We start from the raw sequence: 19,503 nt of genomic DNA, 5'->3' as shown, positions 1-19,503 counted from the left end.
ATTAGTATCTTCTAGTGTTTGCATGCGGCTGTGAGCGCGAGTGTGGCCATGACGTCAACGTTGCGGCCGCGCTCGTGCTCACAGCCGCATGTAGACGGATCGGCTCAAAAACGGAGACACGTGAGACTGATCGGTGCATTTTGCGAATTTTTTTATGATAGATCAAAAGGATAAACAATGCAGATTTATTTTTACAGCCATATTTGATCATTTACCAGGGGTGCTAATAATTCTGACCACAATTGTAATTAGCGGTTTGCATTACAACAAAATGCCAAGATGGGAAACAAACCACTGATACTAATGATTTTTAAATGGAGCAGTTTTATAGCTTGTACTGAATATATGTCTCTTGAGTGTATTACAACTGGTGCTAACACCGTATATCACAATGATCTTTGACGGTAAAAAAAAAAGAACTAATCAAAACTGTTTTTAATTTTATTATTTCACAAAATGTAAATTCTCTGAAATTTTAGAGTGTGGTACATTTTAATATAGTATATTAACTTGAAAAAGTGTGACAAAAGGCACCTCAAAAAATAAATATTGGTGATATTTATGGGCCTCAATTATCCTGATCGGACTAAATACTTTTACAGAGCACTCATATTTTTATTAATTCCTAGTCAAATAAATACTTTAGAACTGAGCATAACAAGAAAAATATATCTAAATCACTATAGATTTTACAGACCTGATCATGGTTTTCCAAGACTATGGGAACCCTGAATATATTTATCTGTACAAGAAGATATGTATACTAAAAGTCAAAATTGCTTACTGATTATTAACAAAGAAACATTGTGTTAAAATTCTGTTTTAAACACCATGCACTTCTATCCCTCAAAGCCTCACTTTCATTCAAGTCAAACTAGATGTGGCATCTACTCTGACAACCTTATTGCGCTTGAGTGCTATACTTGGCAGTCAAAGAGGTCATTCCCTCCAAGACGACAACGAATGGCATCCGTCACTGTTGATAAGGATGATAACCCTCCACCACTGGCATTGATTGATGACTTGGTTGTCTGGCTTTCTGAAGTAGCCGAACATGCCTGACTGAACAGAGCCATCCCTCATTACACTGATCACAAAAGCCGCAAAGCATTGACTCAAAACATTTCAATGGGGTTAATTTCCAGTAGCAGTTTGCCAGTTAATGTCATCAGTATGATGAATGATGAAAAGGCAAATTATTTTAATTGATTTCAGGCTAAAGCATGAATGCCACTGCGTATGATCAGGAGTAGAGTATAGGATACAGTGTGGTTCATTCAGCAGGAAAATAATTTCAGTTTTACAGCTGCATGTTTATTCAATTTACAGAATATATATATATATATATATATATATATATATATATATATATATATATATATAAAAAAAATTTAAAAACGTAGGACTCATGATAAGATGAAACGTTTTATGGTGCCCCTAAATTGACATTTGTCAAATAAGGGATAGTTCACCCAAACATTAAAATTAGCCCATGATTTATTCACCCTCAAATCATCCTAGGTGTATTTGACATTCTTCTTTCAGACAAATACAATCTGAGTTATATTTAAAAATGTCCTGGCTCTTCCAAGCTTTATAATGGCAATGAATGGCTGTTTCTGTTTTGAAGTTCATAAAAATGTATCTATCCATCATTAAAGTGCTCCACACGGCTCCGGGGGGTTAATAAAGGCCTTCTGAGGGGAAGCGAAGCGTTTGTGTAAGAAAAATATCCATATTTAAAACTTTACAAACTGTAATCTCGAACTTCTGCTAACTGTCGTAAATTAGAGAGTACAGTTTATAAAGTTTTAAATATCGCTTCAGAAGGCCTTTATTAACCCCCGGGATTTTAAGAAAAGTAATGCGTTACATTACTTTTTCTCACCTGGGCAGGGTTTTGTTTATAACAAAAAAGTTATATTTTTGTGCAACGGTAAAGACCACTTCATACCCAAATTGAAATAATAAGCCCCAGGCTGAGGTAAAAATGCAAATTCACACATTAACAGTTAAGCGCAGCTCTGCTGTGCTGCCATTCTGGATAATGGTAGAATACGATGCAGGAGAAATAAATAAAAAACCAATAAAAACAAAAAACCTAGTAATTTTCATCATCAAAGGTCAGCAGCAAGACATTGGTAAAGTAAATATAAAGGTAGATTATGCATAAAAAAAATTGTTTTTAGGAATGCACCGAATATTCGGCCACCGAAAATTTTCTGCCTTTCGGCCAAAAGACTTTTATCACCAAAACAACACGGCCGAAATGTTATGATGACGCAAACAGAAACCGCAACCTGCACATGCTTGTCTGTAGCAACATGTCTGCGGTGTGGACGTATTTCAGTATATCTGAGAAACACCCACGTCTGCTCCATGCACACGCACTGACAGCCAGAGCTCATGTTCTCGATGAGAAGAGGAACAGACTTCACTGTGAAACCCAACGGTCTCCGAATGCAATCTTTAACAGTTAACAGTTACAGTGGGCATGTTTTAAGCGCGGAACACACTTCAATCCGAGTTCCCACACCAACATCGATCAACATGTATCACGAAATTCAAACGATAAATGCCGTTTAGACGTTCTTTAATGTGGCGTGACTGATCACATCACAGTTCAAGCGGCGGCGCGTGAACGCGATCATCTGTGAGCGCGATCGATCATCTCTTCCTTAAGAATAAACATGAATGAACATCTAATGTGTGTTGAGGATACATTACAACTTACTGTCACGTATCATATGTGGTGTAATCGCTCAGTCAGTGTTTCAACGGCGGAAAGACCTCAATATAACTGATTGAAAACTAAACAATGTCATGTAACTTTAGCATCACATTTACCTCAGGCACCTCAGTGTCCACAGAATTTAATTAACTAGAGTAAATCAACTCTTTCACTAAATATATGCTCTATATTAGCAGTTTACATGTTTTCGTACTATGTTATTTGAATGTTGATTATTAGACCTAAAAACAAATAGCAACTGAATTTAGGCTTATAGTTTGGGCTCTGTTGTTAACCTTTAATATTAATGTGCAAGTAAGGGCTCCCTAAATAGTTTACAGCAATATCTTCAATAAACTTTTAGTTATAATTTAATTCATTTAAGGACAGATACTTTTTTTTTTCAGTAAACCAATAAAAATAAATAAAAAGCCATTTTGTAAAACTGCGGTAAGAACCGTCAGTTTTGTGTACCGTTACACCCCTATTCTTCTGCAGTTAACATATGGGCTATGGCAGTCTTTGCTTTGATACACTATTATGTTGAAGGCCTACAGAGAAAGTAGTTGTATCTTTAAGCAGTTGCACTTGTTCTGAACTTGTAGTAGTCCTACAGAGAAAAATGTAAAATGCACTGGACCTAAATGCACTTTGTTTTTTTAAAAGAGAACATTTAATTTTAAAACCTTTCTGTAGGCCTGTACATTATTATATAATGTACAAATGAGTGGGGTCAAGTTAAACATTTTAGTTTGAATTTTATTTTATACTGTGCATTGTTGCAATGTGCTAAATAAATATTGGTCTTTAAATATCATTTGTAATTGATTTATTCTTTGAAACTTTAATATTAATTTATGCAATTTCAATGCCTTGATTTTAGTACAGTTAGTACACAGTCATAGCCATAAATGCAATGGTACTAATAATTGGCATAATTTCTTTCTGTGTTTCGGTTTTGGTTTCCTCTTTTTCGGTTTTCGGTTTCGGCCAAGAATTTTCATTTCGGTGCATCCCTAGTTGTTTTATTTAACATTTAATTATTGGAGGTTTGCATAGTACTTTGATTTTGCATTTGACTGATTTTATTAATTTTGAGGAGTACAGAATCTTTATTGTGCAAGTGAGATAAATAAATGCTCACATTTAGTCTAGAACTACAATAACCATCATGTTTACACACAACGCCTCTGCACTTATTTTTCTCACCATGGGGGCAGGAGAGCTGTCAGTCAAATTAATGTGAAAAAGTAACTCAGATATTTTGTTGTACATTTGAAAAGTAATGCTTTACTTTACTAGTTACTTGGAAAAAGTAATATTATTACGTAACTCAAGTTACTTGTAATGCGTTACCCCCAACACTACTTATAGAGCACATATTAATGCCTTATTCTGTATGACTGTCACAGGGTGTTTTGGTGTTGGTTCATGTTCATGTTTCATGTTCTTCGTTTATCATGTTCACTGTCATGTTTCTGAGTTGTTGATGTTCTTGATGTTCTGTCATGCACTTCCTGGTCTTGTCATGTGATTCCCTTGCCCTCATGTGATCCTGCCATGTGTTCTTGTCATGTCATTGGTTCATTGTCTTATCATTAGTCTGTGTGTATTTAGCCCTCATGTTTGCCATGTGTCTGTTGTCAAGCCAAGCCAAGCCAAGCCAAGCCAAGCCAAGTCAAGTCAAGTCAAGTCAAGTCAAGTCAAGTCAAGTCAAGTCTTTGTTTTATTGTTTGTTTTGCCAAGTCCTTGTTTTATGTTTAGTCATTTGGAATAAATTGCACTTGGGTTCTAAAACTTGCCTCTCCAGTGGACCTATGTTAAAGAATATCCGACCGCCGCAATGGACCCACCAGTTTGTTTGCTTCACCTCCGTCAAGGGGATCGATCCGTAGACGATTATGTGGTGGATTTTTGCAAACTCTGTTATGAGGTGGACTTTAATGATGTTGCCTTTAAGGGCATTTTCCGCAATGGACTGGATTATTATTTGAATTATTTAATGCCTGATAGCAATGTCCCATAGACTCTGGTTGACTATATCGATCATGCACTTTTGCTGGCCGGGTCTTCTTTTACTGTTGGGACTGTGGAAGAGGTGCCCCAAAATCCCACAGTACCCTCCACACCAGAGAGTCCTGTCCATGCTCTGAATCCAGAGACCACGTGCCCTGTTCACATCCAGGCTCCAGCCCACGAGCCTGCCACACCCCACGAGCCCACACCAGCCCACGAGCCGGAGAGGACTCCTGACCATGACCCATAAGTCCTGCCCAATAAAACATTTTTTGGGGGGGGGCAAGGGGTACATTGAGGCCACGAAGCTCACGCCTCTGTGGCCCCCTGAACTGCCGTTACCGCCATGGCCCCTTGAAACTGCCTGATCCGCCATGGTATCCCACGGCTCCTGATCCGCCATGGTCGCCCACGTCACAGGGTCCAGGTCTGCCCACGCCTCAGGGTCCAGGTCCGCCCACGTCTCAGGGTCCAGGTCCGCCCACGCCACAGGGTCCAGGTCCGTCCACGCCTCAGGGTCCAGGTCCGCCCACGCCCATGCCTCAGGGTCCAGGTCCGCCCACGTCTCAGGGTCCGGGCCCGCCCACGCCACAGAGTCCGGGTCTGCCCACGCCACAGGGTCCGGGCCCGCCCACGCCACAGAGTCCGGGTCTGCCCACGCCACAGGGTCCGGGTCCGCCTACGCCACAGGGTCCGTGTCCGCCCACGCCATAGGGTCCGGGTCCGCCCATGCCACAGGGTCCGGTTCCACCCACGCCACAGGGTCCGGGTCCGCCCACGCCACAGGGTTCGGGTCCACCCATGCCACAGGGTCCAGGTCCGCCCACGCCACCGGGTCCAGGTCAGCCCACGCCACAGGGTCCAGGTCCGCCCACGCCTCAGGGCCCAGGTCCGCCCATGCCTCAGGGTCCAGGTCCGCCCACGCTCCCAGGCCCGTCCTTGTTGCGCCTGGTTCTGCGTCCGGTGCCCCTGCACGGGGCTGGCCCACCATCCCTCCCCCAAGACCGCCCCCCGAGACTTTTGTTGGTGCTTTGATTTTGTATGGCCGTCTGGGGCCGCCCATAGAGGGGGGGGAACTCTCACAGGGTGTTTTGGTGTTGGTTCATGTTCATGTTTCATGTTCTTAGTTTTTCATGTTCACTGTCATGTTTTGATTTGTCATGTTCTGTCATGCACTTCCTTGTCTTGTCATGTGATTCCCTTGCCCTCATGTGATCCTGCCATGTGTTCTTGTCATGTCATTGGTTCATTGTCTTTTCATTATTCACAGGTGTCCCTTGTCTTGTAATTAGTCTGTGTGTATTTAGCCCTCATGTTTGCCATGTGTCTGTGTCTGATATTGATTGTGTAACCACTGATGATGAGTTTCTGTTATAGTCAAGTCTGTTGTCAAGTCAAGCCAAGTCTAGTTAAGTCAAGCCAAGTCTTTGTTTTATTGTTTGTTTTGCCAAGTCCTTGTTTTATGTTTAGTAATTTGGAATAAACTGCACTTGGGTTCTAAAACTTGCCTCTCCAGTGAACCTATGTTATTAAATGCTATAAATACTACCTTACTAACTATTAATAAGCAGTAAATTAAGAGAAAAATGTCATAGTTAATAGTGAATATGTGTTCCCCATACTAAAGTGTTACCAATTTGTTTGTTTTTTTCTTTAAAGAAAATTAGGAAAAAATGACTTTTTGTGGTAATGAACGATTGCGCTTTATTTGTATTGAACTGAAAATATTCCTTTAAAAGTTTCTTAAATTATATCATCCTCCAGGATTTAATGTGTCCTATATTAACATCATGTATTAAATATGTATTAAATATTGGTGAGGAGGTGTTGCAAGTAGGCCTATGTTTTCTTACCTGTCCATAGAAAGCTGGGCCACCAGTGTCACATCAGTGTTATCTAAGGTTGGTTCATACTCATAGTGCAGGAAATAGACGTGTGTGCGGTGCACAGTAAAGCGCTCCCGACGAAACTCATAACATGGGTCATCTTCATCCAGCTCGGATAGGGTCTTTTGGAGCTGCAGGAATATTAGGAAAACAAGTGTTATTCTTTCATGCTGCCTAGACAAAGAAATCATTGCCGACCTCTGCTACTTTAAAAGTTGCCAACATGAAGAACAGTGAAATAAAACTCACATTCTCAGAGTTGTGGTCTGTTTCACTGGGACAGCCAAAGAGCTCGCGCCTTAGCAGATTCCCATCATACTCCAGGAACGTCAGATAGAGATTCCTGAAGAACTCCACGTGTTTGTTCTTAACACGCAGTTTCTTCGGAGAGTTCCAGTGAATCACCTGGAGTTCAGAAATGTGGAAAATTATATGAATCAACTCTTTGTTTGACATTTGTTTCTTGTTGTTTCTTTCTATATTAAGCACATATGTAGATGAGATGTTTGTCCCAGAAGCTATCCACCTTATTTTTAACATAAGAAAGGTACGGCCATTTGTAAATTGAATTTGTCTGGCTTACAGTGTCTTCGGCTTTGTTATTTTTAGCTGTACAAAACAGCTCATTATACAGCCTAATACTGCAACTGGTATGTCTACCCATATAAATGTCTTGACGTAATTAAGAACACACTGGTTTGTACTGCAAATAGTTTCACCATTTTGCACTTTGACATTCTTGTAGTTATTTACCTATAGCGGCTAATGAATCAAAAGTCTCACACATTCACAGAATACAGAGTTGCAAAATAAGATAGATACGTGAGAAGAAATTGTTGTTTGTGTGAGCTCCCCCTTGTGTCAGCTCCACAGTGAAGTCACCTTGAGGTCGGACACATCTTTGTAGCACTTCTCCGAGCGGGTGTGATCCGACAGCTGAACATTCCAGAAGCATGGCAGCTGGTGCACCAGGAACGGGTTTTGTTTGATCACAGCATTGAAGATGTCCTGCAGGCACAATATTATTTTAAATGACTCATAAAATAGATTCTAAGGCTGCATGTTTACAAGCTCTTTAAGCAAAAATAAAATGTATTTTCTTAATTTTCAAAAGGATCTCTACTCTAAAATAAAGTTGCATCCGTCATTTTGTTGTTTATGATTATAGAATTTACGAGAGAGCAAAGATTCAGTGAGAGTGCACAGTAACAAACTCCAGCTCCTCTGATTGGCTATTGTATTCATATACTCAACAAAAACGTGTGATTTGTTATGCTCAACGTTGCATCCAACAACGTATAAAAATAAATCTTTTATGCAACATGAGCAGATTTCCGTCAGTTGGATTGCAGAGAGATCATGTATAGTGGAGTCTATAGTGGATCTACAGGTGCTGGTCATATAATTAGAATATCATCAAAAAGTTGATTTATTTCACTAATTCCATTCAAAAAGTGAAACCGCACCCTGAAAGGATTGTGAAACAACACCCATTCAAAAATGTGGGGGAGATTCACAAAGAGTGGACTGGAGCTGGAGTCAGTGATTCAAGAACCACTACGCACAGACGTATGCAAGACATGGGTTTCAGCTGTCGCATTCCTTGTGTCAAGCCACTCTTGAACAACAGACAGCGTCAGAAGCGGCTCGCCTGTGCTAAAGACAAAAAGGAAAAAAAGTGGTCCAAAGTTATGTTCTCTGATGAAAGTAAATTTTGCATTTCCTTTGAAAATCAGGGTCCCAGAGTCTGGAGGAAGGGAGGAGAGGCACACAATCAACGTTGCTTGAGGTCCAGTGTAAAGTTTCCACAGTCAGTGATGGTTTGGGGTGCCATGTCATCTGCTGGTGTTGGTCCACTGTGTTTTCTGAGGTCCAAGGTCAACGTAACCGTATACCAGGAAGTTTTAGAGCACTTCACCTGCACACAGTGCCAAAGCAACCAGTCCCTGGTTTAACCCCCTTGAGTCGGCGGTCGCGCCAGCGCGATCGGCTCTCTTTTTTTCTTATCAGTGCCAAAGAGACTCAAATAACTCTGTTGTTTTTTATCATTCATGCAAGTGTTATACATCATTATATATTGTTAAGTTTCTTTTTTTTTGTGTACAGTCACAATAAAAACAAATTGTTGTGCTTTTTGCAAAATAAGGGAAACAAACATGATTCGCGATCTTCAGCCTCTCTTCTCAATGTCTAATCTGATTCTCTTCAGAAAATGACCTGTAGCTTTGTTAAACCTTGACACAGAAACATGAGACATATGTCTAAAGAAAAGTTGAAAAGAAAAAGTGGGAGATTTCAGTCAACTCATTACTGCCTCATTACCCGCTAATGCGGCCACGCCCACCGACCGCGCGCTCTTTCAGATTCAAATACAGGCAATCCATGCGTCGACGCCCACACACACCTCAACTCATGCAACACAACTAGTGAAGCTATGGGTCAGATACATCGCTCTGAGTAATAATCCTGGAATAATTCTCCTCAGGGAAACGTTTAAAAGTTTAAAGTTTAAAAGGCTCAGTTAGCATCTGTGAATTAAACGCAAAAAGACTGTTTAATTATAAATCCTGATGCAACATGACGCAAGACTGTTTAGACAAGATTTATTTCACCTGTTTTCGTTTTGTATAAATTGTATCTTAATTTTAATCAATGTTTTTAATATAGTTGCTTCTTATTTTATAAGAAGTCCATATAACAGACAATTGTCACGGATTCTACTGACGAGGCGAGTTGTTGGACCCAAGTGCAGTTTAATCAAAAACATCAAAACATAAAACAAAACCTTGGCAATACTCAAAACAAAGACTTGACATGGCAAACATAAACCTCACCTATACAGCAGGTAACAACATCAATAACAGACAAGGACACACGGCAAACATGAGGGCTTAAATACACAGACTAATGACAAGACAAGTGACACCTGTGAACAGTGATTAAACAATGAACCAATGACAGAACACAACAAGAGCACATGAGGGCATGGGAATCACGTGACAAAGCCAGGAAGCAAGACAGTGAACATGACACTCAAACATAACATGAACATAATCAACTTAAAACATGAACAAGGAACAATGAACATGAACCAACACCAAAACACCCTGTGACAACAATAGCCTTAGCGCTGCATTGCACGCCTCTCATAAATGAACTTAAAGGTGAACTATGTAGGATTTTTGCAGTAAAACATCCAGAAACCACTAGGCCAGTGTTATATATTTTGTTCAGTTGAGTACTTAGAATATCCCAAATGTTTTCAACTATTTGTAAATCGTGAGAAAATTGCTATTTTAACCAAGGAGCCGGGACGTGTGAGCTATGCGTGTGAGGGAGTCGCCTGTCGATTGCGTCATATCTGCGTCACCCTCGGTCTCCGGTTTTATTCAGTGAAACACTTTACTCTCACTGCAGTGTGAACAAGTGTCATAGCAGCCGCCGAGCGAACGTCATAACTTCCTTTTCAACACACTCAGATATATCTAATACGATAAACAGAGCTGTGTTACCTCACACTCAGCACTGGAGAAGAGGAAGTGCCGCCGGCAACCGTGTCATAATAAAAGTCCCGCCAGCGACTATGCCATAATAACAGTCCCGCTCTTCAATCGCTCCTGCGGCCTTGCTCAGCTCCACAACACTCGCTACTGCTCTGCTTCAGACTACAGTAATGTTAATAATCGCATCCATGAACATGATTTCTGCCCGAGTCCTATCCTGACTGTTTCCCACCGGCTGTGAGGTGAAGACCACATGTCCCGAGATTCTGCGCTCAAACGTGCCGTCATCAAACTACGCCTTTGTTTTGAACAGGCGACCTCTAGTGGACGGAAAAGTTACATAGTGTAGCTTTAAGATGGAAATGATATTTGAGTATTAATTTATTAATTTATATAATTAATTTTGTTTTGTATAAATTGTATCTTAATTTTAATCAATGTTTTTCAAACGAATTTTGCTTCATATTGATGTTTAAATATTATACCCTATGTTGTTGTTGTTTTTTTGTTATTTAGAAAGTTAATTGCTTTCTTTAAATTGAATTTCGTTTTGTATAAATTGTATCTTAATATTAATCAATGTTTTTAAAACGAATTTTGCTTCATATTGATGTTTAAATATTATACCCTATGTTTTTGTTTTTTTGTTTGTTTTTTAGAAAGTTAATTGATTTCTTTAAACTGAATTTCGTTTTGTATAAATTGTATCTTAATATTAATCAATGTTTTTAAAACGAATTTTGCTTCATATTGATGTTTAAATATTATACCCTATGTTTTAGTTTTTTTGTTTGTTATTTAGAATGTTAATTGCTTTCTTTAAACTAAATTTCGTTTTGTATAAATTGTATCTTAATTTTAATCAATGTTTTTGTAACAACAATGAGTTTCGGGGAATAATTAATTCAAATGGTACAAATATTCATGAGTCTATGAATATGATTTGCTTGTTGTACAGACAATATTAACGTATAATGGAACCTTTAATCATTTAAAAGTAACCTTTATCCAAATTGATTTCTTCATCAATTATCAATCTTACAAACCTTAAGAAACATTAATCTGTTTGATCAGGACAAATAATATTTCTTATGTTTGTACAATTTGTATTACTGAAGTAGTAATACAGGAAAATCAAGCTTAAATGGGTAGCTAAAATCTTACGTCTCATTGACTTCGATATTTGTGAGCAAAACAATACGGATTCACTTCAATGCAATCATTGGGTTTTAATAAAACAGCTACAGTTTACAAAGCTACGATTCACACGGGGGAAATATGCATATATATGTAGGAGAAAACAAACAATATGGTACAAACAAGGAAAAATGAAACTTAACGAATAAGGGAAAAAGAATGATGGAAAGAGAGAATTAACCAGGGAGAGAGAGAGAGAGAGAGAGAGAGAGAGAGAGAGAGAGAGACAGAGAGAGAGAGACAGACTTCACAGCAATTTCACAAGAGCCCTCAAGAAATTCACAGTTAATAATTCAGACAACCTGTTACAAGCAGTTTGATTGTGAAATAGAATAATTGCATTACTACGGCTTCTCGTGTAAGTGTCTAAGTTCGAATCGTCGGGGAAGTTCGCTAAGGATTTGCGGGTCCCAGGAGAACTTCTTTGAAGTTTAGGAAAGTCGCTCCAGAAGTCTGCCGGTTTCTCTCTCCGTGCGGGGAGGCCTTCTCTCAGGGTTGGGAAGACCAGGGATGGTCTTCCCCTCCATGGCGAAATGCCAAGAGGTCCTTTCCTTGTGGTGGCGAAAATGCAAAGAGTTGATGGTCGCTCCTGTTCTTATAGAGGGGATGGCCGACGCCCAAAGAGTTCAACGCTCCAATCTCTTGCGGCTACACGATGACGCCTCGGATCTACTCAGCGTAGATGAGTAAGTATGATTTGATTAGAAAAGTCACGAGGGCTGTGAAGTGTTCAGACTTCCTGCCAGATGACTGATTGAATCATTACTGTTACATTTTTAATATATTTGATATAATATAACAGGCTGGTATAATACATATTTTAGTATATTTGATACCAATATAGCAGACAATAGCCTTAGCGCTGGCTCATGCATTTCACATGTTTCTGACTGAAGCTGGAAATGATATTTGAGTATTTTGTGTATTTGATCGTTTACAAATTATTCAGAACATATTTGCCATTGAAATGACTGGGAAAAAGTGCCCCAATAAACTTAAAGTCACCAGATACTATTTGAAATCATAATTGCATTGCATTATGTTGTTTTAAATCCCAAATATTTTACTTATAACATTCATCATTACCAATTGTCACAATATCACAGGGTTTTTTTTAGCTCTTCTTTCAAAAACATTTCTGATAGAAATCTTGTTTCTTTTTTGGCAGATAATTTAGCTTGCTTTAAGTAAAAACTTTAAGTAAAAAACATTTAGATTTTCCCCAAGAAAACTTTTTTTTTTTTACTGTTACTGTACTTATCTAGTAAACCTAAAATCTAGTAGGCCTACCTAAAGCTAATTTATTATGCAGCTCATTATTATGCAGGTCTTTGTTTCTCAGGAGTGATCACATTATTATTCATGGAACGTTCACGCCTACTCGCATAAGGCCTAAGTAAAGAAAAAGTGTTTTACAAAATGTAAATGAATATATTGTTTTATGTGAATGAGTAGGCTCAATGATTCTCACATCAGTTTAAAGCAAAAACTCTAAACAAAAACACCCAATAATCAAAGGGCTTGTGAACACATATCTATTGTGTGTTTTTAAGCCTTAATTTTAAAACAATTTTTTTAGTTTTTAAAAAAATTATGCATAAACATTATTCTCTCAAAAATACAAGCATGTACATACATGTTGCTCACATATTATGGTAGCCCAGTTTGTGCTGAATACAGTGTAATTAAACTTTTGCCATTAATGTGTTCATAAGCAACTGAAAAATGCACAAATGTCAGAGCATGTCAAAACTTCTAAAGGCCCCAAAAAGGCTCAGACTCATAGGGGTTAAGGACCATGGTATCCCTGTTCTTAATTGGCCAGCAAACTCGCCTGACCTTAACTCCATAGAAAATCTATGGGGTATTGTGAAGAGGAAGATGCGATATGTCAGACCCAACAATGCAGAAGAGCTGAAGGCCACAATCAGAGCAACCTGGGCTCTCATAACACCTGATCAGTGCCACAGACTGATCGACTCCATGCCACGCCGCATTGCTGCAGTAATTCAGGCAAAATGAGCCCCAATTAAGTATTGAGTGCTATACATGCTCATACTTTTCATGTTCATACTTTTCAGATGGCCAAGATTTCTAAAAATCCTTTCTTTGTATTGGTCTTAAGTAATATTCTAATTTTCTGAGATACTGAATTCGGGATTTTCCTTAGTTGTTATAATCATCAAAATTAAAAGAAATAAACATTTGAAATATATCAGTCTGTGTGTAATGAATGAATATAATATGCAAGTTTCACTTTTTGAATGGAATTAGTGAAATAAATAAACTTTTTGATGATATTCTAATTATATGACCAGCACCTGTATATGTATTGCCGCTTTCAACACTTGAATTAAACAGTCATCAATTTAGCTTATTTTATTCAATATGGTGTTATAATATTTTGGTGCCATTTTTTTGCACCAAGACTGTTCATTTCCGACCCTGATCTGCACTCCACTATAGATGGCCTCTCTGCAATCCAACTGACGGAAATCTGCTGTAGCAACGGAGAACTTTAATCTCTATCTACTTCATATTTATTGATATTATGTTATGCTAACGACATGCTAACATCAAACTCTATTGAAATCAATTGAGGGTCTCCCATGTGTTTTTTATGTGAAGCAATATTGGTATGCTGCATGTTGCATCATACAAATGTAACTAGTGAGTGGGAAATTAGTTACTTATGATGTTGCACTGTCTAAGTAGACAGCAGGGCAGCTCAGCAGGGATTGAAATAGAGCCCATGTATTTACCTGATCAGCGAGTGATGTAGACAGCATGCTCATGAGCTCTCTCTCTGCCGTCAGCCGCCACATCTGTTCCCACTTCAGCTTCCTCAAACGATCCAACAACAGCAGAATCACACCTTCAACACACACACACACACACACACACACCATCATTTGCATGCCATTTCACTAATTAGCATTTTGTTTCAAGTCTGATAATCAGAAATCTGGCTGACGTACCGGTGTTAAAGCCTCTGCCCAATGCTGGCCATGGCCGATGGTTCTTCCACAGGTTCCCCAGGTACCAATCGCTCTGATTCTCCACTAAACCAAGAACCTGCTGACCTGAAACACACAGACACCACCACAGTGACTTGTACGTCTCAATTGACATTACTGATGGGTAGCATCTGAGTTATGGATTAAAATCTGTGCAGTTAATTTAAAGCCCTCACATAAAAAAACTTTGCACAAATATTTGGGTCAATGACACAAGAAAGGAAAATGTATTCAAAATATAATTTAAAACAAATGTATTCTTTGTATTCATGTTGGTTAAATATGGTTTTGAAAAACTTTAAAACTATTTTCAATGAAAATGTCAATGTGGTGCAACCATCAAGTAAAAATATATTTCCTTACACCCTGAGAGTGTATACATCTCAAACACATTTATTTTTTTATGTAAAAAGTAGTTTTTATTGTTATATAAATGTCTGAATTAATTCATGATATATCACATTTTGGGGGAGTTGCACCACATCACATTTTACAAACGGACCTAACCTCACATTGTCATAAAAAGGTCAAATTATTTATTGAGATTATTTAGTATAGATGTATTATTTTTACATGCTTTGCATGTTGGATGCACTTTTTCCAAATATTAATAAGCAGAAAAAAAATTTATTATTAAAGTTTTAGTTTCTGCTCTGACAGAAGCAAGACCATGTTGAACTCGTACTTGTGAGTGTGTGTTAGAAATCAGGAATGGTGAGAGAACATTGTGCTTGGCATGTTTCACTTCAAACCAAACTTGGGTCTCCAGCTGACCAAGTTTAAATCCTGTCTGGTTAGCGTGCTTCACATAAATGTTTACGTATTAGGTCAGTATGGTCAGTGTGGTCTTTTATGGCTGTTCGAATGCATTCGACCACATGAGCGTTTACTCCACGAAAAGCAATCCGGTCGAATGCGTTTTCAACTACCTCTTGAAGTGATCGAAAGTAGACAAGCTCAAAATGTTGTTTGTAACACCTGTATTTAGCGTCGTCCACTTGATCCGATCAACCAAAACGTAACTCAATACCAGGTGTAAACGGGTCAAAAAAACTGCTATAATTTCAATTCAATCTTATTCAAAAGTACCTTTGAACTTGTGGAAGACGACCCACAGCTCAGCAATGTCTGTTGCAAAGGTGATGTCAGTATCCAGGACGATGACCTTCTGTAGGTCGGAGGGCAGCGTCTTCGTCAGCACCAGCTTCATCAGGCCATAGATGCCAGAATAATGCTTGTTAGGTATCCAAGACACCTCAGACTGACAAACACACAGAGAGCAAATAAAATACATTAAATGACTGCAAAAAAGAAAAAGGCAAATAGTCAAGTCAAGTCACCTTCATTTATATAGCGCTTTTGCAACACAGATTGCTTCAAAGCAGCTTTACAGTGATGATAGGAAATTAATTTTGTTTTGGAAGAAAAGTTTTTGATTAATTTCTGTTGTAAAAGCTGATAAGTTATTTAATTTGGTGCCATTTAAACAACACCATCCTCAATTAAAACAGAAAACCCCCAATGAGTCCCGGACCCCATCCGCACAACAACAGCATTTGGTGGCCGGAGAACGCAAACAATGAAATAAAAACCAGGATGCAAATAATTATAAAGGGACAGGAATGTGTGTAATTTTACAGCACTACAGAAGGCAACAGTAAAAATCTAAATTATTTACTCTGTAGAGCAGGGTTGCTCTGTCTAAAATAGACATGGGGTCCTTGGTAAGTTTTTGCATTGTGGAGAAAAAAAAAACCCTCACCCAATCGAAATGCCAAATAAGCAGCTGCAATACTTTTTGCCACTGATTTAAATGTCAGGAAGTCATACATGTTTAGAATAACCAAAATGGTGCTGATAATCATGCTAGATGTGGTGCTCGGCTGGGGGTTCAGTGGTTTGGGATTTAGTGCACCAGTTGCACCGCCCAAAGGATGACTGTGTATGTGCATGTGCATTCTGATCATTGATGATGATCATTGAGCATTACAGAGCTCCAGCAAAGCTTAAGAGTATTACTGTTAGAAATTATTGTTGTATACTGCGCAGTATACTGAGCAGATTTCACTGCTCTTATTCAATTATTAACAGTTTTATGTGTAACTTTATATTTTTGTAACATAAAACCAGAATGTTATTCTCTACACCCATAATCCTGAAGATTGGTCCACCAAACAGGTAAATTAACACAGAAACAGAAACCGTCTCGGTTATGTATGTAACCCTCGTTCCCTGAGGAGGGAACGGAGATGTAACGTCAGTGACTGACGAATGGGGGTTTCGCTTAGAAGCCAATCATCTTTGAGAATTTAACAACGCCCAATAGCAGTGCCAATGCCATGGGCATGCGGAATTTGCATGCGTAACTCCGCCCCACCGTGTGGGTATATAAGGAAGTACGCTGGCAACATCGCATTATGTTTACCTGCTGAGGAGCCAAGACTGAACTCCCGGCCGTTCCAGCGGTACAGCGGATGGCAGAGGGACGTTACGTCTCCGTTCCCTCCTCAGGGAACGAGGGTTACATACGTAACCGAGACGTCCCCTTTCGTTCAGTCACTCCGAGTAACGCCAGTGACTGACGAATGGGGGTCCCAATACAGACACGTCCCTCAGCTGTCTTCCAGTGCCCTGCGTAAGTATGAGTGCCCTGTCGTAAGACTAGTACGGACGAAGGACTCCCACTTATCACAGGAATACCAAGTTACACTGGGAAGCATATTCCAGATGGAGATATGCCAAGACGCCTACCCGTAGGGAGGACTTAGAGAGTACACATATGACCCGCTAAGGGCTGCATATGGAGAACTCTGGGGAACCAGCCGAAGGTGGATTTTTAACTCCAGGGTGACATGGGCTTGCCAAGGGAAAGACACCTGCTCAAGGAGGCTTACGGTGGAAATTCACGTGTGGGGGTCGCCGGAGGGGAACCATGCGCATGGAGGCACCTGGCCTGACACAAGGGTCTGGGCTCGAAGGGCAGACTTACTGGTGTCGGCGTAAACAGTGCTGGAGGAACTCAGGGCTTCAGGGAAGCTCACCTGGGGAAAATATTGCACATATCCAGTCCGTGGAGTGGAATGGCGAGCAAGCGAAGACACCTGAGCCTAGTCCATTACCGGCCACTAGTGGAGGTGAGTACATAGTCGGACACAGGCTCCACTCGGAGATTATAGAATCTTGCGAATGAGTTTGGTGTCGCCCAGCCTGCAGCTCTGCAGATGTCTGTTAGCGAGGCGTCATGCGCTAAAGCCCAAGAGGAGGCCACGCTCCGAGTGGAGTGTGCCCTGACCCCAAGGGGACATGGACGACCCTGCTGCTGCTATGCCAAAACAATGGTGTCCACTATCCAGTGAGACAGCCTCTGCTTTGAGAGAGCCTTTCCCTTCAGCTTCCCACCATAAAAGACAAAGAGCTGGTCTGAGGTCCAGAACACTGTGTCCTGTCTACATAAGCGCGGAGAGCGCGTACTGGACAGAGCAGTGCTAAAGCTGGGTCTGCCCCCACCAAGGGCAGCGCTTGCAGGTTCGCCACCTGGTCTCTGAACTGAGTGGTGGGAGCCTTGGGCACATATCCGGGCCGGGGTCTCAGGATACGTGAGCGTTAGCCGGTCCGAACTCCAGGCACACTTCGTCAACCGAAAATGCCTGCAGGTCCCCTACCCTCTAGACGGAGGCCAATGCGGTCAGGAGCTCTGTCTTCATTAACAGGAACTTAAGATCGACTGACCGCAAGGCACAAAGGGAGACCTCTGCAGAGCATCTAAAACTACTGAGAGGTCTCAAGAGGGTACGAGGGGAGAGCGAGGAGGATTCACTCTCCCCGCTCCCCTCAGGAACCTGATGACCAGGTCGTGCTGACTTACCTTTTTGTTCTCCAAGAGGTTGTGGTGGGCAGATATTGCGGCCACATATACTTTAAGGGTGGAGGGAGACAGCCTTCACTCCAACCCTTCTTGGAGGAATGAGAGCACGGACCCGATCGGGCATTTCCAGGGGTCTTCTAGGTGGAAGGAACACCAGGTGATGAAGGGGTTCCACTTCAACGGGGGAGAGTTTGCTCTATTCCCAGTTGACCCGAAGGCCCAGACGGGCTAAGTGCTGGAGTCTCTGTGTTCGCACCCTGCTCTCGAGAGTGACTCAGTATGAGCCAGTCGTCGAGGTATTTCAGGATGCGAACCCCGTGCTGCCTGAGTGGCGCAAGGGCTACCTCGACAGACTTCGTGAAGTCGCGAGGGGACAGAGCTAGCCCGAATGGGAGGACCGCATACTGGAATGCCCGCCCCTCGAAAACAGACCGTAGGAACGGCCTGTGTCGAGGTAGGAATGAGACATGGAAGTAGGCGTCCTTCAGATCGATCGCTGCAACCAAATCTGCTGGACAAACGTATTTGAGAATGTGTTCGCTGCCAACATCCTGAACAGAAGCCCATGAAGGGATCGGCTCAGGATGGGCAGATCCAGGATTGGCCGTGACCCACCGGTTTTCTAGGGTACAATGAAGTAAGGGCTGAGGAAGCCGGACTTCATTTCGGCTGGAGGGACAGGCTCAATCGCACCCTTCGACAGTAGGGTGGCAACCTGCGCATGCAAGACTGGGCCCCAGCATGGTGTAGCGGACTCCCCGGAAGCAGGGAGGAGCCTGCGCGAACTGAATCGCGTAGCCGAGCCTGATGGTCTTCGCGACCCGGCGGACAGTCCCGGAAGCTGTAGCCAGGCTCCCAGGAACTGCACCAGTGGGGTCACTCAGACCACAGACGTACCCCAGGTGGGGCAGCGAGGCAGCGTGACTGGCCCAGACGTGGGAGGCGTAGCGTCCCGGTGTAGAGGCACAGTCAGCAGCTGCGTCCTGACAGAGGAGACCAGGGAAGGATGTTACAGCCTCAGTCTGCTTTCGGGCGGCCGAGAACCGTTGGGCGCAGTTCTCGGCCGCGCAACCGAAGAGGCCAGCCTGGGATATGGGCGAGTTGAGGAGGCGGACTCGCTCAACCTCCCCCACATCACCAGGTAAGGCCAGGTGTTTCTCCCGGACCACAGCTGTGGACATCGCCCGACCCAGGGAGCGTGTGGCCACCTTCACCACCCGCTGGGCGGAATTACTGGCAGCACGCAGCTCATTGAAGAGCCCTGGGACGGCTCTACCCACGTGCTTGT

The 19,503-nt window shown here is 41.4% G+C and overlaps 1 protein-coding gene across 1 annotated transcript in view; it reads right to left on the bottom strand.

The window, feature by feature from the left end:
• Positions 1-19,503, bottom strand: part of large1 (LARGE xylosyl- and glucuronyltransferase 1) — a 75,424-nt gene that overhangs the window by 19,446 nt on the left and 36,475 nt on the right. The window contains exons 6-11 of the mRNA XM_079817872.1: positions 15,440-15,611; positions 14,312-14,416; positions 14,096-14,208; positions 7,516-7,641; positions 6,883-7,038; positions 6,601-6,764 (exon numbers count right to left, since the gene is read on the bottom strand). Of these exons, the coding sequence (XP_079673998.1) occupies positions 6,601-6,764; positions 6,883-7,038; positions 7,516-7,641; positions 14,096-14,208; positions 14,312-14,416; positions 15,440-15,611 (836 nt within the window). The remainder of the gene's footprint in view (positions 1-6,600; positions 6,765-6,882; positions 7,039-7,515; positions 7,642-14,095; positions 14,209-14,311; positions 14,417-15,439; positions 15,612-19,503) is intronic.

The sequence above is a fragment of the Gobio gobio genome (assembly GCF_949357685.1).
Source record: "Gobio gobio genome assembly, chromosome: 5".
NCBI classification, from domain to species: Eukaryota; Metazoa; Chordata; class Actinopteri; order Cypriniformes; family Gobionidae; genus Gobio; species Gobio gobio.
Note: the sequence above shows the minus strand (reverse complement) of the source record. Positions and strands in the feature narration are given on the sequence as shown.